Raw genomic sequence first — 26771 nt, 5'->3', positions numbered from 1 at the left:
TTGGTTTAGTAGCTCAGATTGTCTTTCGTAAGATGGTCTGTCTTTTCATTTAAGCTCTTGTGACTTGCCAGTACTTTCCCGGATACCTTTAGTTGGTAGCGGAATTCTCTGATGTGCAAGAAAGCTGAACTTGCTTGCTCTTAGTGAGCTATAAACTTTCCACAAAGCAGTGAAAGTGAACTAGTCGTGTTTCTCTGTAAGTGGAAAGTACACTTGAGCTATGTATTAGAATGTGAACTGCATGTTTTCACGTGTCTGATTCTGTGTCTGTAATTCATTATTACCTTTCCCTTAACATCTAAGAAGTTTCCTTTGCTAAGTGGAAGCCCCCGGGACTGACTGGGTAACCGACTGCAGCCAGAAAACAGTAGAGTGATCCTCTAACAAGCAGTGTAAGCACACTGGCATGTGGTGGAAATCTGTAATGAAGTTGCATGTGTTTAAAAGTGAGGAAGAAGTGACTCTTCTAGAGGTTTCTGTAACTTGGTTTTATTATTCCAGCTTTGTGTGAGCCTTTTGGGAGACGTAGATAGGTCTCTGAGAGTACAAGTTGTGAGAATAGTTCTTTCATGGAACTCCTAGTTATTTAAGTCACTGCTCCTTTAGAAAGAGCTTTTGAGTAACTGAAGGTAAGCAGTTTAGAATAGAAAATGGAAGTTTTGTTCATGCATCTTGTAGAGGGTAGGCATGCACTTATGTTCATGTCCTCTGGCTTGTGGAATTTAGCTGTATATAATTTTTGTAAGACTTTAGTATCTTTTTTCCTACACTTTACAAGTACATTAGAATCCAGTAAATTAGTATACCCTGCTAGGGTGTTTTACTTCTATGGAATTGTATTTTGAGTGACAGACATTAAAGCTTCAATTATGGATATTGTAGTAACTGGGGCTGAGGCATATTAAGACACAGGTCACATGCAGTAGAAAAATCCACATATACGTGTTCCTCTCATCACATAAAGTAGAGGCTTTAACCCACCCCTCCTGTTCTGTACGTTATACTCCACAGAGTTGCTTCAAAGATAGAATTGTTCTAGAGTTCTGATTAATATTCTATTTTATTCATAATACTGTTGCATTTACTCCAGCCTGCTGTTCAGCCTGGGGAGGGAACACAGGTCAGCAGGAGAGCACCTGAAGAGCAGCACAAAGGAATTCCAGCCAGTAAGTTGGCTTCATCAGGAGCCCAACTCAAATGCCTGTATGCAAACATACATAGCATGGGGAATAAATAAGAGTTAGAGCCATGTGCACGCCTACAGGGCTGTGATCTTATTGTCATCACATAGACGTGGTGAGATGGCTCCTATGACTGCAGTGTTGGAAGGGAAGGACAGAGGTTTTTTAGGAAGGTCAGGCAGGGGAGACAAGGAGGGGCTGTCACCTTCTATGTCAGTGACCAGCTGGAGTGCATGGAGCTTTATTTGGGGATGGATGAGGAATTGACTGAGATCTTACGGGTCAGGATTAAAGGGAGGACAGGGGACATAATGCTGGGGGTCTGCTACAGGCCGTCAGACCAGGAAGACTTGAGTGGATGAGGGCTTCTATAGACAGATGGGAACAGTGTCATGTTCACAAGCCCTGGTCTTCATGGGGGACTTCAGCCACCCCATCTGTTGGAGGGACAGCACATCAAGGTCTGAGCAATCCAGGAGGTTCCCACAATGCATTGATAATAGTTTCTTCCTCCCAGGTGATGGAGGAGTCAACAAGGAAAGGTGCTGTGCTGGACATTGTTCTTGCCAACAAGAAAGGTCTGGTGTGGAATGTCAAACTCCAGGGCAACCTTGCCAGCATGTGGCCATGAAGGAGTTTGAGAACCTTAGGGCTGCAAGGAGGGTACACAGCAAGCTTGCAACCCTGGACTTCAGGGGAGCAGAGTTTGTCTTCTTCAGGGATCTGTTTGGTAGAGTACCATTCAATAAAGTCCTGGAGGGACTCCCAAGAGGGGCCAGGAAAGCTGACAGAGCTGAGCTTGTTCAGCCTGGAGATGAGAGGCCTCCAGGGAGAATTTACAACAGCCTTCCAGAAACTATAGGGGCATATAAGAAAGTTGGGGAGATTTTTACAAGGGCATATAGTGATAAGACAAAGGGGTAATGGCTTTAAACTGAAAGAGCGTAGATTAAGATAAGATATAGAGATGAAGTTTGTTACTGTGAGGCCAGTGGGGCACAGGAGTGGGTTGTCCTGAAAAGTTGTGGGTGCTCCATCCCTGGCAATGCTTAAGGCCAGGTTGGATGGGACTTTGAGCAACCTGCTCTAGTGGAAAGTGTCCCTTCCCAGGGATTTAACTCAAAATGTGTGTCAAAACCATATGGAAATAATTTGTGACTGGGCTTAGGAGAGTACCTAATTCTTTTTTTTCTACAGTTGATAATGAAAGTATGGAGACAGAACATTTCTTCTTTCAATAACGTAAACATCAGTTTAAATTTTCTGGAAGAGGTGCCTGTTGATGATGAGGGAAGATGAATGATAAAATCATCAGTCATATTTCTTGATGACAGTGTCATGCAGCTGGAAGTACTGACTGGGATGCGTTTGGGTAATTTTGTACGTAAAGTACCTAAAGGTACTGAAAGGGCAACCAGTTCTGTGGCAGAAGTTCAGCTACTGTTTGTGGTTAGAGATACTCATGAAGGCTGGAGAGCTGGGATGGCAAGGGAGGGAAAGATTGGGATGTCTTGGGAAGGCATATTCACTGCAGAAGGTGTCAGGACTGTTCTTTGATGTGGAAGAGCAAGCCATGCCATCTGGGAGAGCAGCTATTGTTTAGGAGGCTGTGCAAGTGCAAGGGAAGAAGGGAACCAATCCTCTTATTTTAAGGGTTGTTATGGTTGCTGAGTGAGCATCTAAGCAATCTTAAATCTAACTTAATCTAACTTGAAGAGTTACTCTTTAAGAGTTACCAGGAAGCAGCAGAAGGGGGATGAGTGCAGTGGGAGCTCAGAAATCACGAGGTCTCTCTCAGGCTTTCTAAGTATTCTTAGGGAGATTTACAGAAACATTAGATTCTTGCATTTTACCTGTACTTTAAAAAATAAGTGGATGAACAAACAGCCATTTTTGAACATTTTGTAGCTCGGTGTATGGCTTTTGTCAGTGTTTTGGAACATCTTTTTTTTTTTCGTGATGCTGTTGCGTGTTCCTCTTTCTGGCTGATCCTGGCATTTGGCAATTGTGCACTCTCAAACAGCTCTACTGCTGGATATGCCTGAGAGCTGTATGCTTCTAGAGTCCAGTTACTACTGACCTCCCTTGTTGCTGCTGATGCAGCTAACGCTGTTTCCAGTGCCTGTTGCCTAGGTGTTGTCTAGCTTGTCTCATCCAACCCCTGATTTTGGGTTATGTGTTGTCTGTCATCTGTGCACACTGCAACAGAGCTTCAGTGGTGTCACAGTTCTCATGTAAATCACAATCTAATGTACCAAAGCTAAGTAGTAATGTTACTAATCCCTAGTAAAGTCCACAATACTTTTTAGTTTTCTTCATCCATTGTGGAAATTTGGGACAGTACTGCCTGTGTAGCCCTTCTGCCTTTGCACAGTAGATGAATAAGGCTTGGGACAAAGACTACACCTCTGTCCTCTTGCCTCAGTGAGGAACATAGTCTGCTTTCTCCGCTGTCTGTTGGAACCACACAGCTTGCATGTGGTGCCTTTGGAGTCCATGAGGGACTTCCTTGGAATAAGAGGTCCTGTGTTCTAAATGTGCAGACTAGGAGGAGCAGCAGTGCTACAAACTGTCCTATGCAGTGACATCCCCCAGGGATGACTCCTTTGCAAGTCAAGTCTGCCCAGAATGTTAGGGTCATGGCTGGGGAGCTGAGAAACAGCCCCCTCCCCGCATTCCTGAGAGAAAGTTCTAACGGTGCTTAATAATGACTTTTTGGAATGAGTATTATGAAATACTGAATTGTACATCTGTCTTAAAATGTTAATTAAAAGCATGGAGGCCGGCAAGGTGTATGTGGGAACTGAGTGAGTGAGTCTATATTTGAATCTCTTTCACCAGTTTTCTGGAACTGTCTGTAGTTTGTGGCTTTACAAAGGAAGTGGATGTGAACTCTGAATATAGCCAGTTGAAGCATTGGACGTGAAGGAATTCAACATAAAATGCAGTAGCTTTCAGAAATGATTAATGACCAAAATAAAGCTGAATTTAAATTTTTAATCTGAGATTGGGCTTGCTGACCATACTGCACATTGGGGAGCCAGTAAAGTGCTCAAAGCACTTAATTTGAAATAAGCGTGCACGGTTTATCAAGTGTGTGTGTTATTCAAGTAAAATGATCACATCAACCAGTTTTTTTCAAGGGAGATGAGCTGCTCTGATGGGAAGAAGGTCTGAACTAGCTTTAAAATTGTGAGCTGTTGAACATGGTTCATAAATTATTGCTGTGAATTTAAGGATCATGCTGTCATATTCTCACGAAGCAACTCCCTCATGCCTGTACTAAAATACTGTGTAGTTTGATAAATTTTTGAAGTGTCTGAAGATCATTTATGTAGACATGTAAACAGAGCCTGTGTTCTACAGTTTATTTATGGGGTTCTGTTGTTTTGGGTCTAGTTTTCTCCCTATTTCTCCCTAGATCTGGAATTTTGCTATTAAACAGGAAGGGCATGTACTTAAATGAGTGATATACTTCATTATATAAAGGCACATAAATAGAAATTTGAGTATGTAGGCATTATGTCTGACATTGATCTTGTACTTGTCACCATACTATGTCACATTTTTTGCTATTTTAGAATTCATTGCCTCCCTTTAAAAAGGGTGTAGGAGCAAGCGCTGAATTTTGTTAGCAGCTTGGCTTTTAATAGAGTAGAATGTCTGCCTGTAGATGTAATTTTTTACCCTTTATTTTACAGCTCAATTAGTGCATTGAAGCCTAATTTAACCATTTTCCTCTTCAAGCTACGTTCCTTAAAAAGGAAACCCACAGCTATTTGAGCCTTGGAACCTTTCTATAGCAGCACAGAGTAAAGCATTCTCTGTTCTAAGATGGTCATTATTATTTAAAAAAAAAATAATATTATCAAGTACTATATTCTTCAGTTAAACCTATCAAGAGATAGGATTTGTGTAGGGCAGGCTAAGAAGTTCTGTCATTAATACACAACTTTGTTTCCTAAGCCGAGACTAACTTTCTCTGTGCTGAACTAGGGTTGTTTCCTGTTAGATTTGCAGACTTGCCTTAGCCATTCCTAAGTGAAGTTAATCATTGACTTCATCCATAATTCTGTGTCAGCAGAAGTTGACAAAATCAAGGTAATCGTAGGTTTTCCAATGTACATATGATTTAGTGTCAGTACTACTAAGTTTTGTGGATGCTATGTATGTGTATATATATACTTGGAAGGGGGAGTGTGGAATTTTAATCATGCCCAGCCTTTACTTTGCTGTGCCTTGTTGGGATTGGTTTAAATTTTACTGGTGGCATCAGTAAGATTAAAGTCAGACTGTAGTGATAGGACAAGGAGTAATGGGTTAAAACTTAAACAGGGGAAGTTTAGACTGGATATAAGGAGGAAATTCTTTACTGTGAGGGTGGTGAGGCACTGGGTGGGTTGCCCAAGGAAGCTGTGAATGCTCCATCCCTGGTGGTATTCCAGGCCAGGCTGGACAGAGCCTTTTTAGTGTGAGGTGTTCCTGCCATAGGCAGGGGGCTTGGAACTAGATAATCTTAAGGTTCTTTCCAACCGTAACTATTTTATGACACTATGAAAATGAATTGCTTTTAAAAATGTATAAAAATTATCTGCAGTTTGATAATTAGAAGCCATGAAATTAACTTTAGACCTTAGATACTCTCAGTAGTATATTTAATAATTTAAAATTATCTTTATAAAAAGCTGCATTTGAAAGTTTTACCCACCCAGAATTATAGTACAGCATGTATCTCATTTGTGGGAGGTCCACATTAGGAACCTGTACAGTCTGTTTTGCTTTGAGAGGACAAAAGCCAACAGGTGCCGTATGTACCATCACTTTTAGCTGCAGCAAGCCTAGCAGTTACCTTCTGAGGACTGAGCTGGCTTAAATACTTCCAGTGAATACACATCTTTTGAGAAATCACATTATCTTGGTGCCCCAACACTGGTAATGACAGAATCCATGTAAAAATTGCCTCGTAATGTCAATGCTATGTTTCTTAGTACTTCTGCAGATGATCCAGAAAGCAAAATCAAGTAAATAGTCAAGTGGGTAACAATCGGTGGTGAAGTATAAACAGCATAAGAATTTGCAAGTATTCTGTCTTCACAGTATCTAATTAATCACAAATGAACCTTGCTCTTCAGTTTTGCAGTCTATAGCAACTTGAAAGTACTTAATTTTAGAAGGTAATATATGTATATACTATCAATAAAAGATGAGGAATGGAAAACTCTGATACCATGTAATACTCCAGATTTGTTCTATACTTCTTTCCTAGAACTGTGCCTCTTGTAATGATACCCTCTTCCTCTTTTGAATAGCCAACACACAGTGAAACCAATGTCCTCAAATTGTGGCTTATTATTATTATTCATTAGGTAGAGTTGCCAGTAAGGAATTGTAAGGGATGTAATCTACTTTCATCAATGCACAAGTGTAATGTTTTTCATGCAAATTGAAAAGAAGCTGCATCCAAAAGAATACAACTGCCTGTCAAGTTTGGTAAACAGTATTAACATAAAAACTAGTATCTGTTTCACATAGCTATTTTTCAAAGCATTCTTTATCCCTTTCTTCAAAAAGTCATTTTGTTTCATTTCATACACAGGTTGAATCTAAATGTCCAAACACATAGCTGCTTTTTGAGTTTTGTTCCCCAGTTGGCTATTACTTTGTATGTAGCATCCTTTTGTAAAAGAATACTTGCACATGAAGCATGTAGCATCTTTTTGTAAAAGAATACTTGCACACCAAGCAGTGACTTGCTGGTCGTGAGCTTTCTTCTTAAAAATAGGCTTATACCAAAAGAATATTATAAAGCTAACTCACACCTAGGCTTAGTGAGCTTTACTGCTCTGGCATATTTGAAAAATATCTTCAACTAATTTTTTTCTGTCTGAATAGTCATTGTGTAGTTCCTGAAAAAAGCTGTTTATCGTCTGAGGTTGAAGTATTAAGATAGACTAATAACCTCTCACACTGACAGTGTTCCTGTCAAGTATTGTTCGCAGGGGAGAAACTGAAGCACATAAAATAAATATCTGCCCTATGGTTGTGCATGAATAGTTTATTACTTCACATTTCTGGTCCTATGTTGGTTTTGTGTGAGTGTGTAGTAGTGGATATTGGTTTGTCTTAAGGCAGTCAGTGTGGGAAAAGGCAAGTTTATTAGAGGGTTGAGGCAACAAGAATGCGATTTATCTGAACTGCTTTTCAGAGAAGCCTCGGTTCTCGGTGTAGGCAGACTAGTCTGTCCCTCAGAGGAAAGATGAAAAGATGAAGGGTGGTCCTAGAGTATTTAAATGCAAACCCTTTTGGGAATGACACAGTTGCTGAGTTTTCATTGTAGAACTGGAAATACGCTACTTTGAGAGGATTGTGTCTGTTCTACTTCACTTAAAACTCCAGCTCCTACCCTTGTCTGTTTGTACAAATATGGCTGCCAACTAGTTTCTCTCATCCCCAAATGCCAGTTGTCTTCTGCTCATAAGAAACACAGTCCATTGTATATTTCAGCTATTGTTTCTTAAGTGAATGGGTGCTAATGATTTCAAAGGTTTAGTGATGGTCATCCAACACTTAGAGAGCTCCTTAAAGCTGTCTTTTATTTGAAGCAGACAGGTAAAATGGTTTTTCATCATGGATTATTGTATTCTGTGTGGAAGCTCTTACATTTAGGAACAAGAAATTTTGCTGTGAAACCTTTATGTTGGAACACAAGTAGAAATGCATTTTTATTTCTAAGTTTCTTATTAACTGGATTTGTGGGACTGTTACTTGTCTGCCAAATATGGTAGAAACTGTACAAAGTATTTGGAAGTTGTGGGGAATGTACAGATGTGTACAACTGCTGTTATGCTGTGTGATCCATGGGAAACTAGGCTCAAGTTAATATTCACATTGCCGGATAACAGTGAATATGTGCAAACTAAACAACTGAAGCATCTTTTGGAGTGTCGGATTGTGAACTGGATGGAAAAAGGGGTGAGCAATAATGATGTAACTTGACCTTCAGTCATCTGATGTTTACTTGAATGATTCTTGGCAGGGATTTCTCTCAGAGGAGTAGTTGAAACATGTCTTAGTATGGTGTCCCTTATATTTAATAAGATTTTTATAGGAAGCTGGAGTGCAGAAAGAAGTTGTTGGAACTGTTCTCAAGAAGAAAGTTAATGACTCGTGTAAATGTGTAGTGAGAATGTTTTTTGGTCAAGGAATATATGAGATGAAGATCTGTAAGAGCTTGTGTCAAAGCAGAAGTGGAGATAAGGTGTACTAGGTGTAGGGATAGAATACTGGAGGGTAATTATGAATGCCGGGGTAAACAGTGATAAGATTTTGGAAATACCAGTTAGATCACATTCTCTTCTCTGATGTGTTCATTCCTCTTATTCTATTTAAGCCTTTCTTCGTATTTGTGCTTTCGTCATAGGAACTCTTTCATAGAGGGGGCATCTGTGTGTTTGTACGCATTCACTTGTGGCTACCTGCTTTTCCCTCCCTGAAGGAGCTGGTGGTTTGGTAAGGTTTTTCAGCATACTTCAGTGTGAGGCTCTCTGAGTCTTCTTGGTGAACATCCTAAGACCTGGAGGGGCTGGGAGCATGTGCACATGTGAATCCCCTTTCCTAGTTCTTCTGGTGGGATTGGTATGTGGGTAAGCCTGAGAACAGGGGTATTGCAAATCAGCAGCCTTGCGACAGCTGTGTTGAAACTGAAAGCAGTGATACAGTACCAGGCGTGACCATGTTTTGGTGAAAGGAGGCAGCTTATTTCTTTGTCAGTCACCTCTGTAGGCCTTTTTCATTAAGATGGTAATACTAGGTGAAAGCGAACAGGCCAGTTCACACCTCTGTAAATTTCAGCTATCTAACGTCTTAAAATTTGTTTCTCTTTTGAATTACTCTGAACCGTCATGTTTTAGCTGTAAATTCATAACACAATGAAACATCAAATTTGGGGTTATTTGACCCTGAGATAAACAAATAAAGCATGTATTACGAATTTTTATAGACTATCAATTTCTTGCAATGTAAAACATGATGATTCCGCTGTACTGGGGTACATGCATGTGGTTGACAGGGTCTGGACAGGAATGTTTCCCACTCAAAACTTTTCAGGCCGCGCGCCTGGAATACTGTGTTCAGTTTTAGTCTCCACTCTACAAAAAAGATGTGGACAGGCTGGAGAGGAGCCAGAGAAGGGCCACAGGGATGATCAGGGGACTGGGAACCCTGCTGTATGAGGAAAGGTTGAGAGAGCTGGGTTTGTTCAGCCTAGAGAAAAGAAGGCTCAGGGGAGGCCTTATCACAGTGTTCCAGTATTTCCAAGGTGGCTACAAAGAAGGCTCCCTTTTTCTGAGGAGTCACATGGAAAAGATGAGGAGTAATGGGCACAAGTTACTCTTGGTGAAATTCTGACTACACAAGAGGAAATTTTTTTCTCAGTGAGAACAATCGGCCATTGGAATAATCTCCTCAGGGAAGTGGTGGATTCTCCAACACTAGATGCTTTTAAGATTCGGCTGAACAGGGTATTGAGGCATCTACTCTAGGTCATGCTTTGCCTAGAAGGGTCCCTTCCAACCTGGTATTCTATGATCTGTGCCTGTTTGAGAAGGAAAGCAGGATATAGTTCAAATTCCATATTACGAAAAGAGTAAGATAAATCTGAGGGATGCAGGACTTTTGTGGCATGCTTAGAGCTACTGTAATGTAATAAAACCTGGGACTTTGACCCATACAGTGTGAGACTTTTTCTTACTGACTTTGAGAGTAGGCACAGAAATGTAGGCACATTTAGGGTCATACAGGCAGCCTTCATTGTATATTATGGCATCTACCAGTCATTGTCATCTTCTAATTTCTGTAATAAATACTTCCCTTGCAAAAAGCCAAAATCAGAATCCATATAGTAAATTAGCTGTATGTCTACTTTAATACATTTAAAGTTTTCCAGTGGTAATTTGTGTGTCAGGGATGTAGTTTGACAGCATGGAAGTGATATGCTGAAGTGTTTTGAAACAAACTTTTTCTGCTCTCTTTGACTCATGTTACGTACACTATGGCTGTCTTGAAAGTGTGCTGTACTCTGCTAAACTGCCTAAACTGGCTGTGAAGGCAAATGCTTATTCAGCTCTACGAAAAGGATTTCTTCACTCCATTTTGCAACTGTAGATCATAGTACTATCCAACACTCCTATTTCTAGTTCTGATGGTAGAAGATTGTGTTTATCTTTTCTAACCACTGAGAACCCTCATGGCAAGAGGCTGCAGTACCCTGCAGTACTGTGCAATATGAAAAGAAGCATTCTGGCTGTCAGATGTGCACTACTTTTCATCGCATATAAAGATGGCAGTGTTAACTGTCTATATGGCACGCACTGTTTTACAGCTGTTTTCTCATAAACTCTCCTGCCTCTATAGCTACTTCTTGCACAATTAATGTAATTCAGACTTTGCCAAATGCTTCCTAAAGTTTACACATTTGGAAAGGGACGAGCCTTCACTTTTAGTGTTCAGACTTTTGAACTTTGCTCTGGGTGATTGGGGGAGAGGGGGAAGGTGAGGCACAGTGATGAGTTGTTAGCACAGGGTAGCTGCCAAGTCAATGTTCTGTTTCACTTGAGTGTACTAATCTTCAGTGGTTCTTTAGTTCTGATAGTTTTACCACTTACTAACATAAGTCAAGTTTAGCCATTCTTTCCTTTGTTCTTCCTACCACCTTGGTAGATCTGTTCATGGAAAACATAAAGCCATAATGTTTGCTTTCTTCAAACCCTCTTGACTCTGCTGTGGTTCCTGTAAAGCATTGCGCTTTGATTATGTTTTGGCATCTGGTGGGCTGGGATTTCCAGTTGTTTTATATATTGTGCTTTCTTATTGTCCTGCCCTTTACCTGATAAAAATGTAACATATACAGTTTTCACAAAGCAGTAAGGTCTGTGGAGCAAGAGCTGTTTTTATTATTTGTACAGTTCCTGACATAATAAAGCTATAATCATGATAAAAGCTTATTTGTGGTGTTATGAAAAAGTGCATCAGTATGTTACTGTGTCCTACTGATAGCATAAGCCAAATAAACAAGACTCTAAAGTTTTTTTAATGTATTTTTCAGACACTGTGTAGAGCTTGAAATAGAAAGTGTTAAACTTTTCCAGGTGTACTCATGCTAATGTGCGAGACACAGCACCAGTAGCGTTCTTGCAGGACAGGAATCAAAGGATTAATAGCAGATAATGTGGAAGGGAGAGAGAAAAAAAGAAAATATCTGCTTTCTAGAGAGAGGGAAAGAAGTACCAGTTTGGGTCCTAGAGGTTTACAACTGTTTGTCTATTACATTTTAATTATAGATATATACAGAGTACTGCTAGACTTCTTAAAATATCCAAGGGGCTTCCTGAAGTTTCCTATTTTAAAATCAACATCTTGAATCAATGCCATAGCTGTAGCGGAGTGTTCGTGAAGTGCACACAGGTCTTGCATAAAACACTGGAGAGAAAATAGGTTTCAGTAGGTTATAAATTTTACTGGGTATTTCCCTTATCATTTGCTTGCTTTGAAGCTAATTTGTTTGAAGAAAAGAATGTAAAAGTAGGAAAGCTGCCACACACAGAATTTACATGGGTGCTGAGTGTACCCATGCAAGTATGTGTACGCGTTTATACATGTTTGTACCAGGCTATTTTAAGATCTGATTCTTAATTTAAAAAATTATTAATCTCAGTAAAATCAATTTAATTTCTTGCAGGCAGTCTGTCTTCTATTAATGTCTGTCTTTTTTGAATAGAAACAATTCACAGTGCATTTTTAGGAATGCGGCTATATTACAACCGGCAAGTTAAAGCAAGTTCATCTCTTATTCTTCCTAAGTCCTGAGGATATTTAACAAACAGCATAGTTTAGGCAAGTCTAGAAAATTAGTGTAGCTAATTGATAGCCTTTGCTATCATAGTGATTGAAATTGTGAAGCTGTTAAATAAGTAGAGAGAGCTATGTGGATTGAACATCTTTTTAATAGTGAGAATGAAAGTGTCTACGTGTTGTGGTTCTCTCAGTGATATCTCCACTTCTGTCTGCTGTAACTAGAGCAGATCAAATTATTCATAATAAATAATGAAATTAATTTTGCACATAGGTGTTTACATGAGATTAAGAAAAAGCATTGTTTTACAGATGTTGAGGGCACAGGCAAGGAGGGCATTGCCTCAGGAGCTCTCCTCTCCCCTCCTTTGGCTGGGCCTGTTACTGTGGTGTTGCCGTCCGTATGAATGATGGTGTGCTGAGTTACTTCTACGCTTTTAATTAGGTCAGTGAAGCATTAATAAGGAACAGAGACTGTGTCCTGTGTTAGTGGAAGATAGCTGGGCGGACTATATGACATTTGTGTAAGTTCAGTTTCAGTCTGAATAGGTGCTAGGGGTCTAAAAACTGTGGTTGCCAGACTTTGCATAAACAAGTCTGCACAAGTATTTGCAAGGTCTGCGGTTTCTGTGAACTTTTTTTGTAAGTTAAAGAAAACAAGCTTTCTTGGGAACTCTGCCGTGCTTCTTTATTCTATTAGAAACCAGAACACATTAAAGAGTATAAAAGGTCAAAAATCAAAGTTTTATTTCTAGTAATAAGCAGCAAGAAAGGAAGAAAACAGTTTTATCTTTCAAATGAGGATATTTTTCCTGGATGCAGTAAACATGCTGTGCTTTTATAATTTTTATATTTGATATATGTGTGCAAAATGTGCATGTAAAAAATACACTGCTGCTTCACCACCCCTTCCAGTAAACTGTTTGCATGCAGTTCAGTTGTCATTACAGTGAATGCAGCTGGGATGCTTTGCAGTTAACGCTAATTTATTGTTGTTACATTTATGAAGGCAGAGTTGGATGGAGCTCAGCAGGTATGAACTCTTGACTCCAGTATTCCCTGGTTTGCTTAATGTTCCAGAAAGAATCTAGCAAATCTAGAGGTGATGTTTAGATTTTTTCAATCCTCTGCTTTTGCTCTGGTCAGATTATGACTTTCCCCTTTGATTTCTGCCTGAATTGTAACATCTTCACCCTTCTGTTGAATAGACTTAAATACAAGTTTTTAATATCATTTTATGAATACAGCAAGCTTTCTGGATTTTGAAACTATTATTTTCTGGATGTATGTTAGTTGGTGATTATTTTTTTTTCCTTTTTTCCCTTTTTTTCTTTTTTTTTTGTGTGTGTGTGTGTGTGTTTGGTTTTTTCCTTTTTCCTTCTAACATGACCAGTGTTTTTTCTTTTTGTCTTCTGTTTTGACTTGATCACATGAGGTGTAGGCTTCATAGAATCATAGAATAGTTAGGGTTGGAAAGGACCTCAAGATCATCTAGTTCCAACCCCCCCTGCCATAGGCAGGGACACCTCACACTAAACAATCCCACACAAGGTTTCATCCAACCTGGCCTTGAACACTGCCAGGGATGGAGCACTCACAACCTCCCTGGGCAACCCATTCCAGTGCCTCACCACCCTAACAGGAAAGAATTTCCTCCTTATATCCAATCTAAACTTCCCCTGTTTAAGTTTGAAGCCATTACCTATTGTCCTGTCACTACAGTCCCTGACAAAGTGTCCCTCCCCAGCATCCCTATAGGCCCCCTTCAGATACTGGAAGGCTGCTATGAGGTCTCCACGCAGCCTTCTCTTCTCCAGACTGAACAGCCCCAACTTCCTCAGCCTGTCTTCATACGGGAGGTGCTCCAGTCCCCTGATCATCCTCGTGGCCCTCCTCTGGACTTGTTCCAGCAGTTCCATGTCCTTTTTATGTTGAGGACACCAGAACTGCACACAATACTCCAGGTGAGGTCTCACAAGAGCAATGTAGAGGGGCAAGATCACCTCCTTTGACCTGCTGGTCACGCTCCTTTTGATGCAGCCCAGGATATGGTTGGCTTTCTGCCGGCCCATGTTCATTTTCTCATCGACCAACACCCCCAAGTCCTTCTCTGCAGGGCCGCTCTGAATCTCTTCTCTGCCCAACCTGTAGCCGTAATAAAGGGGCATAATAAAGAGGAAGCAGTTTAGCAGTGTTTTCCTTCTTTTCAGAAATCCTCGTGATTCTCCTCCACACCCCAATATCAAGTACTCCTACACTATTTAAGTCTTTTCTGGAAAAATACCAGTTGTAAGTCTGAGTCATGCTGTCATCTGGAACTAGAAGCTTGGATGTTTTGAGGGTTTCTGGTAGGGATTCACGGGGTAATAGCAAATAACACTTTAATTTCTGCAAGCTTGTAATAGATTAATGATGGCTGCAATTATTAGTTTATGAATAATGGTTTTGTTTCTTCTGTTAGCACTTTTTTCAAGATGGAATGGAATCAAGGCATTTGAAAAAAACATGATAACTAGAATATATGACCTGAAGCCCTGCTTTCACCATCTAACTTACAATAGAGGCATGAAATCTGTGTGACTGTAGGTGGTTTTGTTTGTTTGGTGGGGAGTTGTATTTTTTTGTTGTTGTTGGTTGGCTGGTTGGGGTTTTTTTTTGGGTGACGTAACAGCTGTATGTAGATTGTTGCATACTGCCGTTTTTTCCAGTAATTTTAAGGAATTAAGAAGGGAAATCAGCCTAAACCTACATGAAGCAAAACCAAAACCAGGATGTTTACTACAACAGCGATTTAAAGAAATTGTAGCATGTGAAGAGTATGAATCAAATCTGCAATGCTCTTCCTCCTCCTGTATAAGCATCATGCAGCCCACACACTGAAATTTTCCAGTAGTCTGGCACTTCTCAAATGTGAAATACTTCAGTATCTGAAATGGAATTTTGGAAGAAAAGAATAGTTACTGCAGTTGCACATGTACAAAGGCTCTGAACAGTCCTTTGTTAAAATTATTATTTTAAACATAGCTGTTTAATATAGCTAGCAACTGGTTTTCTCTAAGTTTGTAAGTAATACAGCAGGGGAATGTGTTGAAATAGGAGGCAAATTTGCATTTGTGATAGGGTCTAGTAAGTTAAGGATAGGCACCTAAGTCTTATAAAGGAGATAGTTGATTTAATTATGGGTAGGTGGTATAATCTCTCTTATTATCCTTTATCTCGCCCAGTTTACTTCCTTTAACTCTGATGTTCTTACCTTTTCTTTCTTTAAGTTACTTGAGAGGTAGCTGTAATTTAAAGACTGTATTCACTCTTTGAACTGTTAAATTGGTCCAATAACCTGGGTTGTTGTTTTTTGGTTTTTTTTTCTACCCTGTCCAATCCAAAATGCTTCGCTAGAGTATCACCCAAGAATATGTACAATTTGCAGGCAGTGGTCAGTCAAGTAACCTCCTTTATACCTGGGTGTGCAGAAGGTATAGGGTTTGACATGAATAGAACTTTTATGTGCTAAAATCAGGAATCTTGTTGAAGCTGAGCCAGTGTCTCTGCTAGATTTCTAATTTCCACTGCTTGCTGCCAAGTATATTAGAGCTGTCTATAAATAGTTTGTGGAATTTCTGAGTGAGAATAAAAGAAAAAAACCCTCAGGTTCTTTTCTTTCCCCACTGTTTCAAACTACAACTGAGAAGCTTTAACTTTTTTTTGGTTTTGTGGGTTGGTTTATTTTGTTTGTTTTGTTTTTGTTTTGTTTTTTCATTTGGGGTTTTTTAGGGTGTTTTTTTTTTTGTGTGTACGTGGTTTGCTTTGTTGTGTTTTTTTTTTGGGGGGGGGTGTTTGGTGTTTTTGGGGGGGGTTTTTGGTTGCTTGTTTTCCTCCCCTGAAACTTTCACACACACGTTGTTCTTTCAGGTTAGTTATAAATGTAAAATGTTGTATTTTAATAACAATAGACTCAAGTAAAATTTTTCTTGTGGGATTTACAGGTGTGATCAAGTGTTCGTGGTTTGTGGGTTGTTATTTTTTGGTTTCCTACCTGCAGCATTAAGTCCAAGCTTCTACAGTTACTACTCTAGCTTCCTTTTGCAACCTAGGATAAAGGAACCTCAGATTATCTTGCTATTTAGCTGTGCAAAGTTCTCCTGAAAGTGTTTCATGTTCCTCTCTTGTGAGTCTTTCCTGATGGTACACCCTGAGAAAAAATTTGTGTTGCATAAAACACAGCCAGGTGCAGAACTGCTGGTAGCTTTGGATGTTTAACTGGCACCAAGGGAGAGCTGTTGTTCGCTGTAGAAGTGAGCAAGAAGAGTGGAAACTGACTGAGAAGCCTCTCCTGTAAAGCAGGAGTGCAAGAGCTCACACTGTAGACTGCAGCTTTTTCCAAATGTTGTCTTGGTGCTGGGGGCTCTCTTTCAAGATTCCAACATCATCTGGCTGGCAGTGTCTACATCAAATTTGCATTATGCTAACATCCCATTATTACAAAATATGGAATTTTGTAAATTTTCTTTTGTGCATTGCGACAGCATTCACAGTTGGTGTAATATTAGTGAATAATGTATGCAGTGCTTAATGAATCCAGAAAGAGAACTTAAGTTTCTCTCACTAAATGACTGCAGAGGCCCTGAAGCTTATGCCTGAAGTTGAGGTAGTCCCCTTGGCAGCACCAGAGCTGTGGGGAGCAGAGAGCATACTTGGGATGTTGGGTAGTTGGGGGTGTCCGTTGACACATCTCAGCCTGCAGGAGAAGATTTGTGGAGCAGAGCAAGTTATGCTGAAAACGCAGTGTTTGTGCTATATACAGTTCTGAAGGGTGTTACTTTGACTAGCTCTAGTGTGGCCCAGAGGGCTGAGTACCCATTACCGGTAGGAGTATGTCATCTAAAAGGAATCCAGTTTGATGGTTCCAAGGCCACAGTGTAAAGTGAAGCAAAGCACAAAGTAGAGTGGAACAGGAGATTCAGATGCATGCTCCTCATCTGAAACAAAATAATGCAGATTTGTGCAACATCTACCAGATTGGTGCACAGATCCCCGGATAACACCATAAAATTATCAGGAATGAAGGGCATGTTTTGGTAGAAAAGCTAATAGATGGGTTTTGACCTAATCATTGTATATTCTTCAAATTCAAAACATTCACTTATGTAGTGAACTTTTAGAGTACCTGTTTTAATAGTAAATTACTGAAGAATGAGCACAGACTTCTTTTTTGTGGAGGGAATAGTGTTACAATGCTAAAGAATTTCAATGTAATAGAATATTTTTCTTGGGAGATTTTTAAGTCAGTGTTATCAAGATTATAGGAATAAAGGTATGCACTTTTGCTCACTCAAGTACTGATTAACTTTGGATTTAGGTTCTTGTCGTGGTTTAAGCCCAGTCAGCAACCCAGAATCACACAGCCGCTCACTCACTCCCCCCTGTTCGGCCTCCCTCTCCTGGAGGAATGGGGAGGAGAATCGAAAGAATGTGACTCCCACGGGTTGAAATAAGAACAGTTTGGTAACTAAGGTGTAACACAAACCACTACTGCTGCCACCAATAATAATAATAAGGGAAATAACAAGGGAAGAGAATGACAACCGCTCACCACCCGCCGACTGATACCCAGCCCGACCCGAGCAGCGATCTAGCCCTTGCAGGTAACTGCCCCCAGTTTGCATCCTAGGCATGACATGCTGTGGTATGGAATAACTCTTTGGCTACTTTGGGTCAGGTGTCCTGTCTCTGCTTCCTCCCAGCTTCCCCTCCTCTCTGGCAGAGCATGAGGCTCAGAAAGTCCTCAGCCAGACCAAACATTTGAGCAGCAACGAAAAATATTGGTGTCACCAGCATTGTTCCCAGGCTGAAAGTCAAAACCACAGCACTGCACCAGGTACTAAGAAGAAGAAAAATGACTGCTACTGCTGAACCCAGGGCAGTTCTGTACAGCGAATGTTGATTATGAAACTTTGTGGCTGTGTTTTATTCACCAAGAGATGAATGAAGACCTCTTTTTCAAAAGTATCCTGCAATTACATGTAATTTGAAGTCCCTCTGTGAGAAGGAAAGGACAGTATAAGAATGAGGGGATGATACGAAAACATGGTGTTGGGCAACAGGTTTTAGGCATACAGTGCAGACTTGAGAGCACCATACCTAGTGTTTTATATCCAAGAAATAATTTTGTTAGCACAAAATGGTAGATATCAGTGGTTGTAAAAAGTAAAATCAAAAATCTAAAACCTACATAAAACAATTCTGTTGCAGAGTTGATTCTTTGGTTGTTGTCTTAATTTTCTAAATACAGCTATGTCACACTTGGTCTAAAATAAAAATGGTACTATATAAAATAGCAGCACTGAGTAAACAAATTTTGTGCTCTGTTTTTACAGTGAAATCTTATGTGCTTACTTCCTTCTTTTGTATCATAACCACATTTAAATAAGCCACTATTTAATAGTTTCATCTGTTAGTAAATTTTTATTCTTTCCTTAATGAAAGAAATTAATTATACCATTGTAATATTTGAGTATACAACAGTGTCTTATGATAATGCTTGCTTTCACTGTTTGAAGTTTTAGATGTATTTACTGTATCTTCTCTGTAGCAGATGTTCTTGTGTTACAGGGATTTGGAATAAATCTTGTCACTGTTGCTCAGCTTGCCTTTAGTAGAGAATTCAGACTGATATCCGCACGGCAGTAAGGCTTGCTCTCAATGTTTCTGTCTATTGCATGTGTAATTTTATATTAAAAGAAAGTTATTTAATCCCTTCCTTACATTAAGGATAATTTACATCTTGCTGCACAGTTTAACGTTGTTTTACAATTGACCTGAAATTCCTGTGACTCCAGTATTTAACCCTAAGGAAATATGGAAAAGAACCGCACCTAAGTAGTTAACACCAAACTGTAGATTTAAAAATAAATAATGCAAAATTTGTCTATAACTCCTGTAAAGATCCTTCATCTAAACTGGAGATTATTGATTGGTTAATGCCTAAAAATCAGTACTGTCCCTTCTCATGATGCTTTTTTAATGGCCTTTTGTAATGAATTATATGAACTTATGCAAAAGTGTGTGTTGTCCTTCATCAAGGAAACAAGCAACAGCTGGGTGTAGGATGGAAGCTTCTGGTTGGAGATTTCTATGCACTATATTAAAAAACAAAACAACAGTAAAAACATGAAAATGATATGACTATTTATCCTGAATTCTCTCTTCAGTAGTTAATCCAAATACATACTGGTGCACAAATGAGTTAATTTGATTGCATGCATGTCTCTAATCAGAAGGATGCAGTGATTGCAGACTAAGCCATCAGAAGGCAGGAAATGATAAAATGGTGACACCTGTAAAGGCTGTGACTGGTTTCTGTAGGAATCTGGGAATGACACTGCTGCTTCGCTTTGTTTCTGAACATAGAAGAGTAACACATGTTGCTTGGCTTCAGTGGACTGTGTACTCTGAGCTCTGCCGCACCTTAATTTGAAGTATTCCTTGTAGCAATAATACTGTCTATTTCATGAACTGTTCAGGGAGGGTAAGTTTCAAATGCTTAGACTGCTTGCTCGTTTTTTGTTGTTTTGTTTTTTGGGTTTTTTGGTGGGTTTTTTTTTTTTTTCCTCTTTCTGTTTGCTACACTTTCAGTTCCTTGTCTCTTGAAATTGCATGTGTAGCTCTGTGCCTCCATTCTGAGGAAGGGAAAGTCTGAATTTCTGTACTGCAGTTTAGCAGTGGTAGAACATGTTTGTGCAGGTAGAAGAAAATGCAGGAGAAACCATATACTCAGAGACTTCCCAGGTTTATAAAAGATGAAAGACCAAGCCTAGTCCCTTTTGTACCCCTGTGTTCATTTGGGATTATAGAAAGTGAGATTTTCTTTCTCAGTTGTATAATCTCAATTTGCTGTGTACTGCTCCTTCTGCAGTACAGGAATGTTTGTCAGCAGTATGGCCATATACCTATGGATATGTAGCTCTTTGCTGTTGCTACAGCATGAAATCCCCATGGCCAATGCATTTAATTCTAAATGCACAGTAGTTTAACAAATGTTGGTGCAAAGTGTTCAAGAGATGAGGATGTGGTAGACAGTGTTCCAAAAGACTGAGGAGGATCCTACCTAATTTTTTTGGCTCATTAGCTGCATGTGACCTACATATACATAATTCAGTATAGTATTTTGAACACTGAGCAAATGTTTTAATCGTAGGATGGTTTGAGTTGGAAGGGACCTTTAAAGATCATCTAGTTCATCTGGAGGAGGGTGGTAGTACTTGTTTTTCTTTTGGTTTCCCCCATGCCCTGCTCTGAGCTGTAACATCCTAGCTGTAGGTTAACCATAGGCACTTTTCTCCCATGGGCTTGGCAGACAAGTGTGACTGTGGTTCAGCCTGACAGGGTGTCTTTAGGTGGAGCTTGTTTGTGCTCAGCTCTGCTTAGCTATTTGCAGGAAGTGGCAGGGGTGGGATGGCCACTGACTGGGACTGACACAAAATGTGCTATCAAAAGTGGTCATTTCCAAGAAGGGTGCTGGAATATAACAGGAATCATGGATGTTTATTTCCAACTCCAATATTTAGATCAAAAAGAACATTGCTAGTTTTGGACTAGGGTATCACTGGACTGGTGTGAAGTGGGTTTTTTTAGTGGGGTGATACGTAGTAAGGCAACACCAGTTTATTAATGGAATTTTATAGTGAAATTCTTAATTTGTTGGCATCATCCACCCTTGCTCAGTTAGAAGCAAAATTTGGTGAAGATTAATGCAACATAACTTCAGCTGACATGAGGCAGTGCAAGCAAGTCAGGTTTACTCTTTGTAAGGTGCAGGGTGAACAGGAACTTTGCGACTAGGATGAAACAAGGAAGTTTGGTCATGAAGTAAGTTGTCTAAAGTAAAGCAAGTTAAATGTGCTGTGATAAAGGGTGTTTGGAAGCACATTAAGTACAGGAAGTGTTGTTGATCTCTTGTCCCTGATAATTGTGGTTCAAGAGAAATATCCTGTCCAGTCTGTTTGTGTAGCATTCATTATGCACCACAGTATGTTTTAACTCAAGGTAATTTAGAAAAGGCTTTCTCTTCATAGCCATTCAGTTACAGCAGTTCCTCAATTTATAGAATTCCAAGGGTTTTGCTAATGGCAAAGGCTTATTCTTGATATTGAAGAATTTAACTTCAGTGGAGATATGAGCACATGATTGTTTTCCTGTGAGAATGACTGTTTGGTCTAACAGTAAAAATAAAGGTAATTTAAATGTGGGGTTTATCACTAAGGTTTTTTCATTTATCATTTCAACAGTCGAGTTAATTTCTTTGTAAAACACAATCTGGATGTAACGGAGTCCCAAGATACATGGTGTTCTTCCAAAATGAAGTTACAAAATTTGATTTTAAAATCATGGTAGACAGTGTCTCATGTACCAATTTTTTGAGTGCATTTAACAACATTAATTGCTTCACTGTGTGTTCATATTACTAGTTTTGCTCAAATTGAAACTAAAGCAGGCATTTCATTTGAGTCTTCATGCTATTTCAAATATCAGTATTTAAATAAACTTCTTTGTCTGAAACCTCCAAGTTCATGTACTTGGAATGCAAAAGCTTGTCTTTAATCTGAATGTTTTGACTAAGACGGACATTAATTATTGGGGTGAAGGTGTTGGTGTCTGGCTATGCTTTTTTAAAACCGTGAATCTGAGTAAAAAAGGAGAAGCTCATTTCAGGACTGTAGGCTTAGTTTTATGTTCTGAAATTATATGCAGGTAATCCTTTGAGTCTGATACTGACCTCATTTTGAGAGCAAGCTATGCTGTGTAGGCTACGAGGAAAGAGGTGTAGGGGGGTAACATCCTAAAATGCTGCACTGTGGTTAGCCTCAGTTAGTCTGAGCACCACTGCTACTGTTTGGGTTACAGATATATAGAATTTGGCGGCTATTTTTTGAAAGATATAATGTTTTTGAAGTGTGAAAGCATTTGGGCTTTTTCTCCATACTTTCCTCTTACAGTTTTCCTCTGCAGTTTTTTTGGAATGTTGCTGCTGCAACATTTTTCTTGTAGCTAGTCCCACTCCCCTGGCCTGTGTTTATTTTCCTATCTGTGATGAAACTCAGAAGATGTTAGCAAGCCAAATACCTTCCAAGGCTATGGTTTTTATCTTTCACATAGTTTTGTTTTCCTCTCCAGATTTCATATGGGAGTATAGGGCTCATGGCTCTTGGACCAGGATGTTTGGAAGTGACATTGTGAGGTTGTGGGTTTTCCAGGGTGTGGTAGGTGGTATTTAATGTATTTCAATATAGACCAATAGGGGACAAGTGTCCCAACTGCTGGGAAACCTGAAGGTAAATCCAGTGTCACCTTGCTTCTGTGGTCAGTCAGCTGTGAGACACAAATCAAAAGGAATGAGTTTGTTTGTTTCTGCCTGCTCCTAAGACAAGACAGCATCCTAACCTCCAGGACTTGAGTTGGGATAGGTAAAAACTGACAAAGGTCAAAGGGGACTGGCTTTCTGCTGTGAAAATAAAACGAAATTTTATGGACAAGTCTCAGAATCAGTGACCAGCTTCGACCATAATCATTCTTTGAATTTTTGAGAGATTTTTAAAGTTATTCAAAACAAAGACACCTCAGAAATTGGGAATTGTTCCATATTGTAAACACACTCTATGAAGAGTCGAACTCATTTTGGAACCAGTTGGCTGATTTATTTTTTTAATTGCAGTCAAGGAATATTTGGAGATATTACCAGCAGTGGTAGTAACAAACTCGTGCACTTAATTAGAAAGCCATTAAAAGCACTTTTCAGGCTTTTCTTACTATAGGTTACTTATAACCGAACGTATAGGTTACCAATAGTTTAACATATCTCATATCCTATTTACTCATTTATTTTTTGTTTTTAAACCTAGTAAATGCTTGGGGTTTTACCTTGAGTTTTGTCCATTTGAATTTCTTAACGCGGGTGCAGTTGCTGACCATATCTTAAGCTTCAGGACTAATGCTGACATATATTTCTCTTTAATGCTTCACACTTCAAATAAGTGGTCCATTTATCATAAGTATTTATAAGAGGATATGAAGGAGATGGGTATAGTCCTGGATACTCAAGTGATTTTTTTTTTCTTTTTTCTTTTTTTTTTAGAAGTTGCCACAAACCAAACAAAAGGTGATGGAATATGTCAGTTTTTGAAAAATAAACCTGTTTTCTTGCAGTCAGAATGGATTTGTTTAAGAGGTTCTTAGTGTCTTCCAGCACTGTGCTGTCACACAGAGCAGTACTTAACCAGATCCTGTAACTAATGTGAGCAAAGTTTGTATCAAGTTTTGTCTGGTGGCATATGTTTCAGTTTAAAACTTCCGGTTCAAATGGGAATGAATAGTAATTATTTCTTTAACATCAAGAAATATGAAGGCTTATTGGTGACCTAAGATTTTTTTTTTTAAATATACTCTTGCTTTGCTGTATTAAATAGACTAACAGGAATTTCAAAGATAAGTATGTTCCCATACCTTACTGGAAATTTCTGATGTTTTACCTGATATATTGATATTTTAGTGGGCTCAGTTTATATGGAACCATGTGACATAGTTATTGAGATCATATAAGGATCATTGCCTAAAAATTTCATAGAGGTGTTGGCAGTTAGTAATGCTTAAATGGCATCTGAATATACTTATTTTAGTGACAGTTCCCAATAAAAAAGGAAGAAGTAATCTGAGAGGTTTCTAAGGTTAGTCTTTCATGTATTGGGAAGGAAGTAATTTAAAAAACCCACCTTATTTTGATACTAAAATACTTGGATCTGAATCAAGGCTTCATTTCCCTGCCCATGGCAAGGGGGTTGGAACTAGATGATCTTGAGGTCCTTTCCAACCCTAACTATTCTATGATTCTATGATTCATTGCACATTAATGCTTGTAACTAATCACTGAAGTCAGGTTGACAATAAATGTGACATCACTTTATGTCAAGAGATTGTTATTGTTACTAATTGTAAAAATGCACAAAGCATATTTAGATGGAAAATATTAGTATTATATTTTTGGATAACGAGTTTAGTTTTCGTAATTTAACACATTAAAGTCAGTGTGTACAGGATTTGGATTCAAGTTCCTATTTTAGTATGCTTCTCATTGTTACTGATTCATAATATTTTCATGTTTTGTCACTGTATTTTTATCAGAACTGATTACATTAAAATTCTGTGGGTTTTGTTTTCCTGGCTTTTATGTATAGGCAGCTTGTCTGTAATTCAGATTCTGGGGGCATCAGTGGAGTGCCCAGATTATTGATGTCTTCAATGTAATTGCTTATGGAGCTTTCATATTTCTAAATGTTTGTGAATGCCTTTTTTTTCCTTGTTTTTTCCATGCTGTTCATTTTCAGTGCTCAGTAACAACTACAGATACAGTTGTATGTGCTGATAACCCTTTTTTGAAAATAAAAAACAACCAGTGAAAAATCCCTACTGTAATTTTGAAAGATGAAATAACAGTAAGCTATTTTTAGCTTAAAAGAAGAGGTCTTGAAATGTGTTACTGTTTTCCTTATGTTGATGGAAATAATAGGAAACAAGACAATCCAAAATGTGCTTCTGTGGAATTAGTTACAAGCAAAATTGCTTTACAGCAAAGATGGTGTTTATTTTGTAAATGTAGAGCTGTTACCGAAGACATGAAATCAGAGCAGCAAACACTCCTTAGCATGCCAGTCTATATGCAAAGTGAAGAAATTAGTTGAAGAATAGCTTTTTAAAACTTAAAAGAGATTTTACTTTTTAAAACAGTTTAATTGGAAGATAGTTTCTCACTAATGGATTATTTGAAAATTTTTGTTTTAAAGTACTTCTTTCTTTTGAATGTTGAGAGAAATAGTTACAGTGTGGAATTTTTTCCTTCTTTCAAATTGAGACAAAGCAACTTGGTATGTAAATCTATGCAGTGAAATTAGTACATAAAAGGCAACACACGTTACTTTCAAGAGTCTATTTTTTCAAACAAAACCACTTTGCTGTCCTACATATTCTGATCATCAGGTTTCTAACTGTATTGTGTCTTTAGGAAGTAAAAAACTTACATGTTAGTGCATTTGGTGTTAACCCTGGGAACAATTTGAGGAACATTTTATTTGTAATCATTGCAACAGACCTGCATTGAGATGCTTACTTAGGTGTGTATGTTCTAGGTAAACTCTGACCATAGTCTCTAACCTTGGTATAAAAGGAATATTGAGTTTTCTTCAATTATTTAATGTTCTTGTTACCCAGACATATCACACGTACATTGTAGTGCTGGCCAAACAACTGTTTCCACCACGTGTATGAAAATCTGCGTAACAGGGCAAATCTTCAGTATTACAAAACTTTGAGGAATTAAGAGTTATGATTTTAAATTTTGCTTAGTGATGTATTTCACATTTTAGATTCACTGCTTATGTTCAAAGGAACTTATTTATGAAAGTACCTTTTCCTCTTGAAATGCCTGGAAGATTTTATTAAAAAATTGCTTTAAATGTTCAAAGATGTTGAATAAAGGAGAGGAGACTTGAGAGCTGTTCAGTGTTAGAAATGTGCACCAGTACAGCTTTATCTGTCACATCATGTACCAGGGCTACCCCTGTCAGCAAATGTGTTCACTTTAGCTGTCTTACTTTGTGGAGTGCAAAGTAGTAGGACAAGTAGTAGGACATTTGGAGGAATAACTTTTTTGTCTCTAACTCTTGACCACATGGGTTTCACTGTACATCTTTGCAAGTATATAGTTTCTGTCTATATCTGAAACATCTTTCTGGAGAAGGGGTTTAGGCTGCAATTGGTTATGAAATAGATGTCTTTCCGTGGATGTTTCTATTTGCATAGTATTTACTTACAAATCATGATAGGATGAGATGGAGGAGATGGACTGAAATAAACCCTTCTTGAAAACAGCATTTAAATAGATGCAAAGTCATGCAAAGTCCACCGTCTAAAATGCCTGAAGTTTCTCAAAACTCTTTGTTACTATCAGTTTTTTGTTCCTTAACTTTATAGTACATTTAATTGATCTGGTATACTAACAATACTTGGGTTCTTTATTTTTTCATTGTAACTTTTCCTCTAGTTTTTCTCTTTAAGTTTTGACACAAAATGAGCGTGGGACCTTAAATGTTTAATATTAATTAAAATAACTTCAGTTTTGTTCTTTCTGTTCTATAAAAGAGTATCTGAAGAATTTTTACAAATTTTATCTTGGAAATTAGCTTATTCATTATGTTTAATTTTAGGAAATGGTGCTCTTGCAGAACATTCTGAAAATGTGCATATTTCAGGAGTGTCAACGGGTAAGTCATTTTTTGTAATGTTTAAATTTCATGCATGACTTAAATAGTAAATATTGAAAGCCACCTGGTATCTTATGAAGAGATATTTGGCTATAAAAATTATTACTGCCTTTTGCAGCATGTAATAAGGAATGAAGCAACTGGAACATGGAAAAATTGTCATAAGATAAAATTGATACCTGCATGCTCATGAACAGATTATGCCTTTCTAAGTGGACTGCTTAATTATTTTTCCATACAAACATTGAACTAAGAGAAAAGTTGGTTTAAGTTGAATTGATACTTTCTTTCCATAGTAAAGTTTTTGTGAAATGAAATTTATTGAAATGTAATTTTGGACATTGCTACTATCAAATAATATAAATCCAGGAGTTATGTGTTTCACCTGATTAGATTGAAGCAGTAACTGAAATTACTGTACAGTTGACTTCACAGT

At 38.5% G+C, this 26771-nt stretch overlaps 1 protein-coding gene across 1 annotated transcript in view; it reads left to right on the top strand.

Annotated features, from left to right (window-relative positions):
* Positions 1 to 26771, top strand: part of LRP12 (LDL receptor related protein 12) — a 53965-nt gene that overhangs the window by 6361 nt on the left and 20833 nt on the right. Inside the window, exon 2 of the mRNA XM_065668786.1 lies at positions 26279 to 26335. Coding sequence (XP_065524858.1) covers positions 26279 to 26335 — 57 coding nt within the window. The remainder of the gene's footprint in view (positions 1 to 26278; positions 26336 to 26771) is intronic.

The sequence above is a fragment of the Lathamus discolor genome, chromosome 2, assembly GCF_037157495.1.
Source record: "Lathamus discolor isolate bLatDis1 chromosome 2, bLatDis1.hap1, whole genome shotgun sequence".
Lineage (NCBI taxonomy): Eukaryota > Metazoa > Chordata > Aves > Psittaciformes > Psittacidae > Lathamus > Lathamus discolor.
This window is presented reverse-complemented; position numbering and strand designations above follow the sequence as displayed.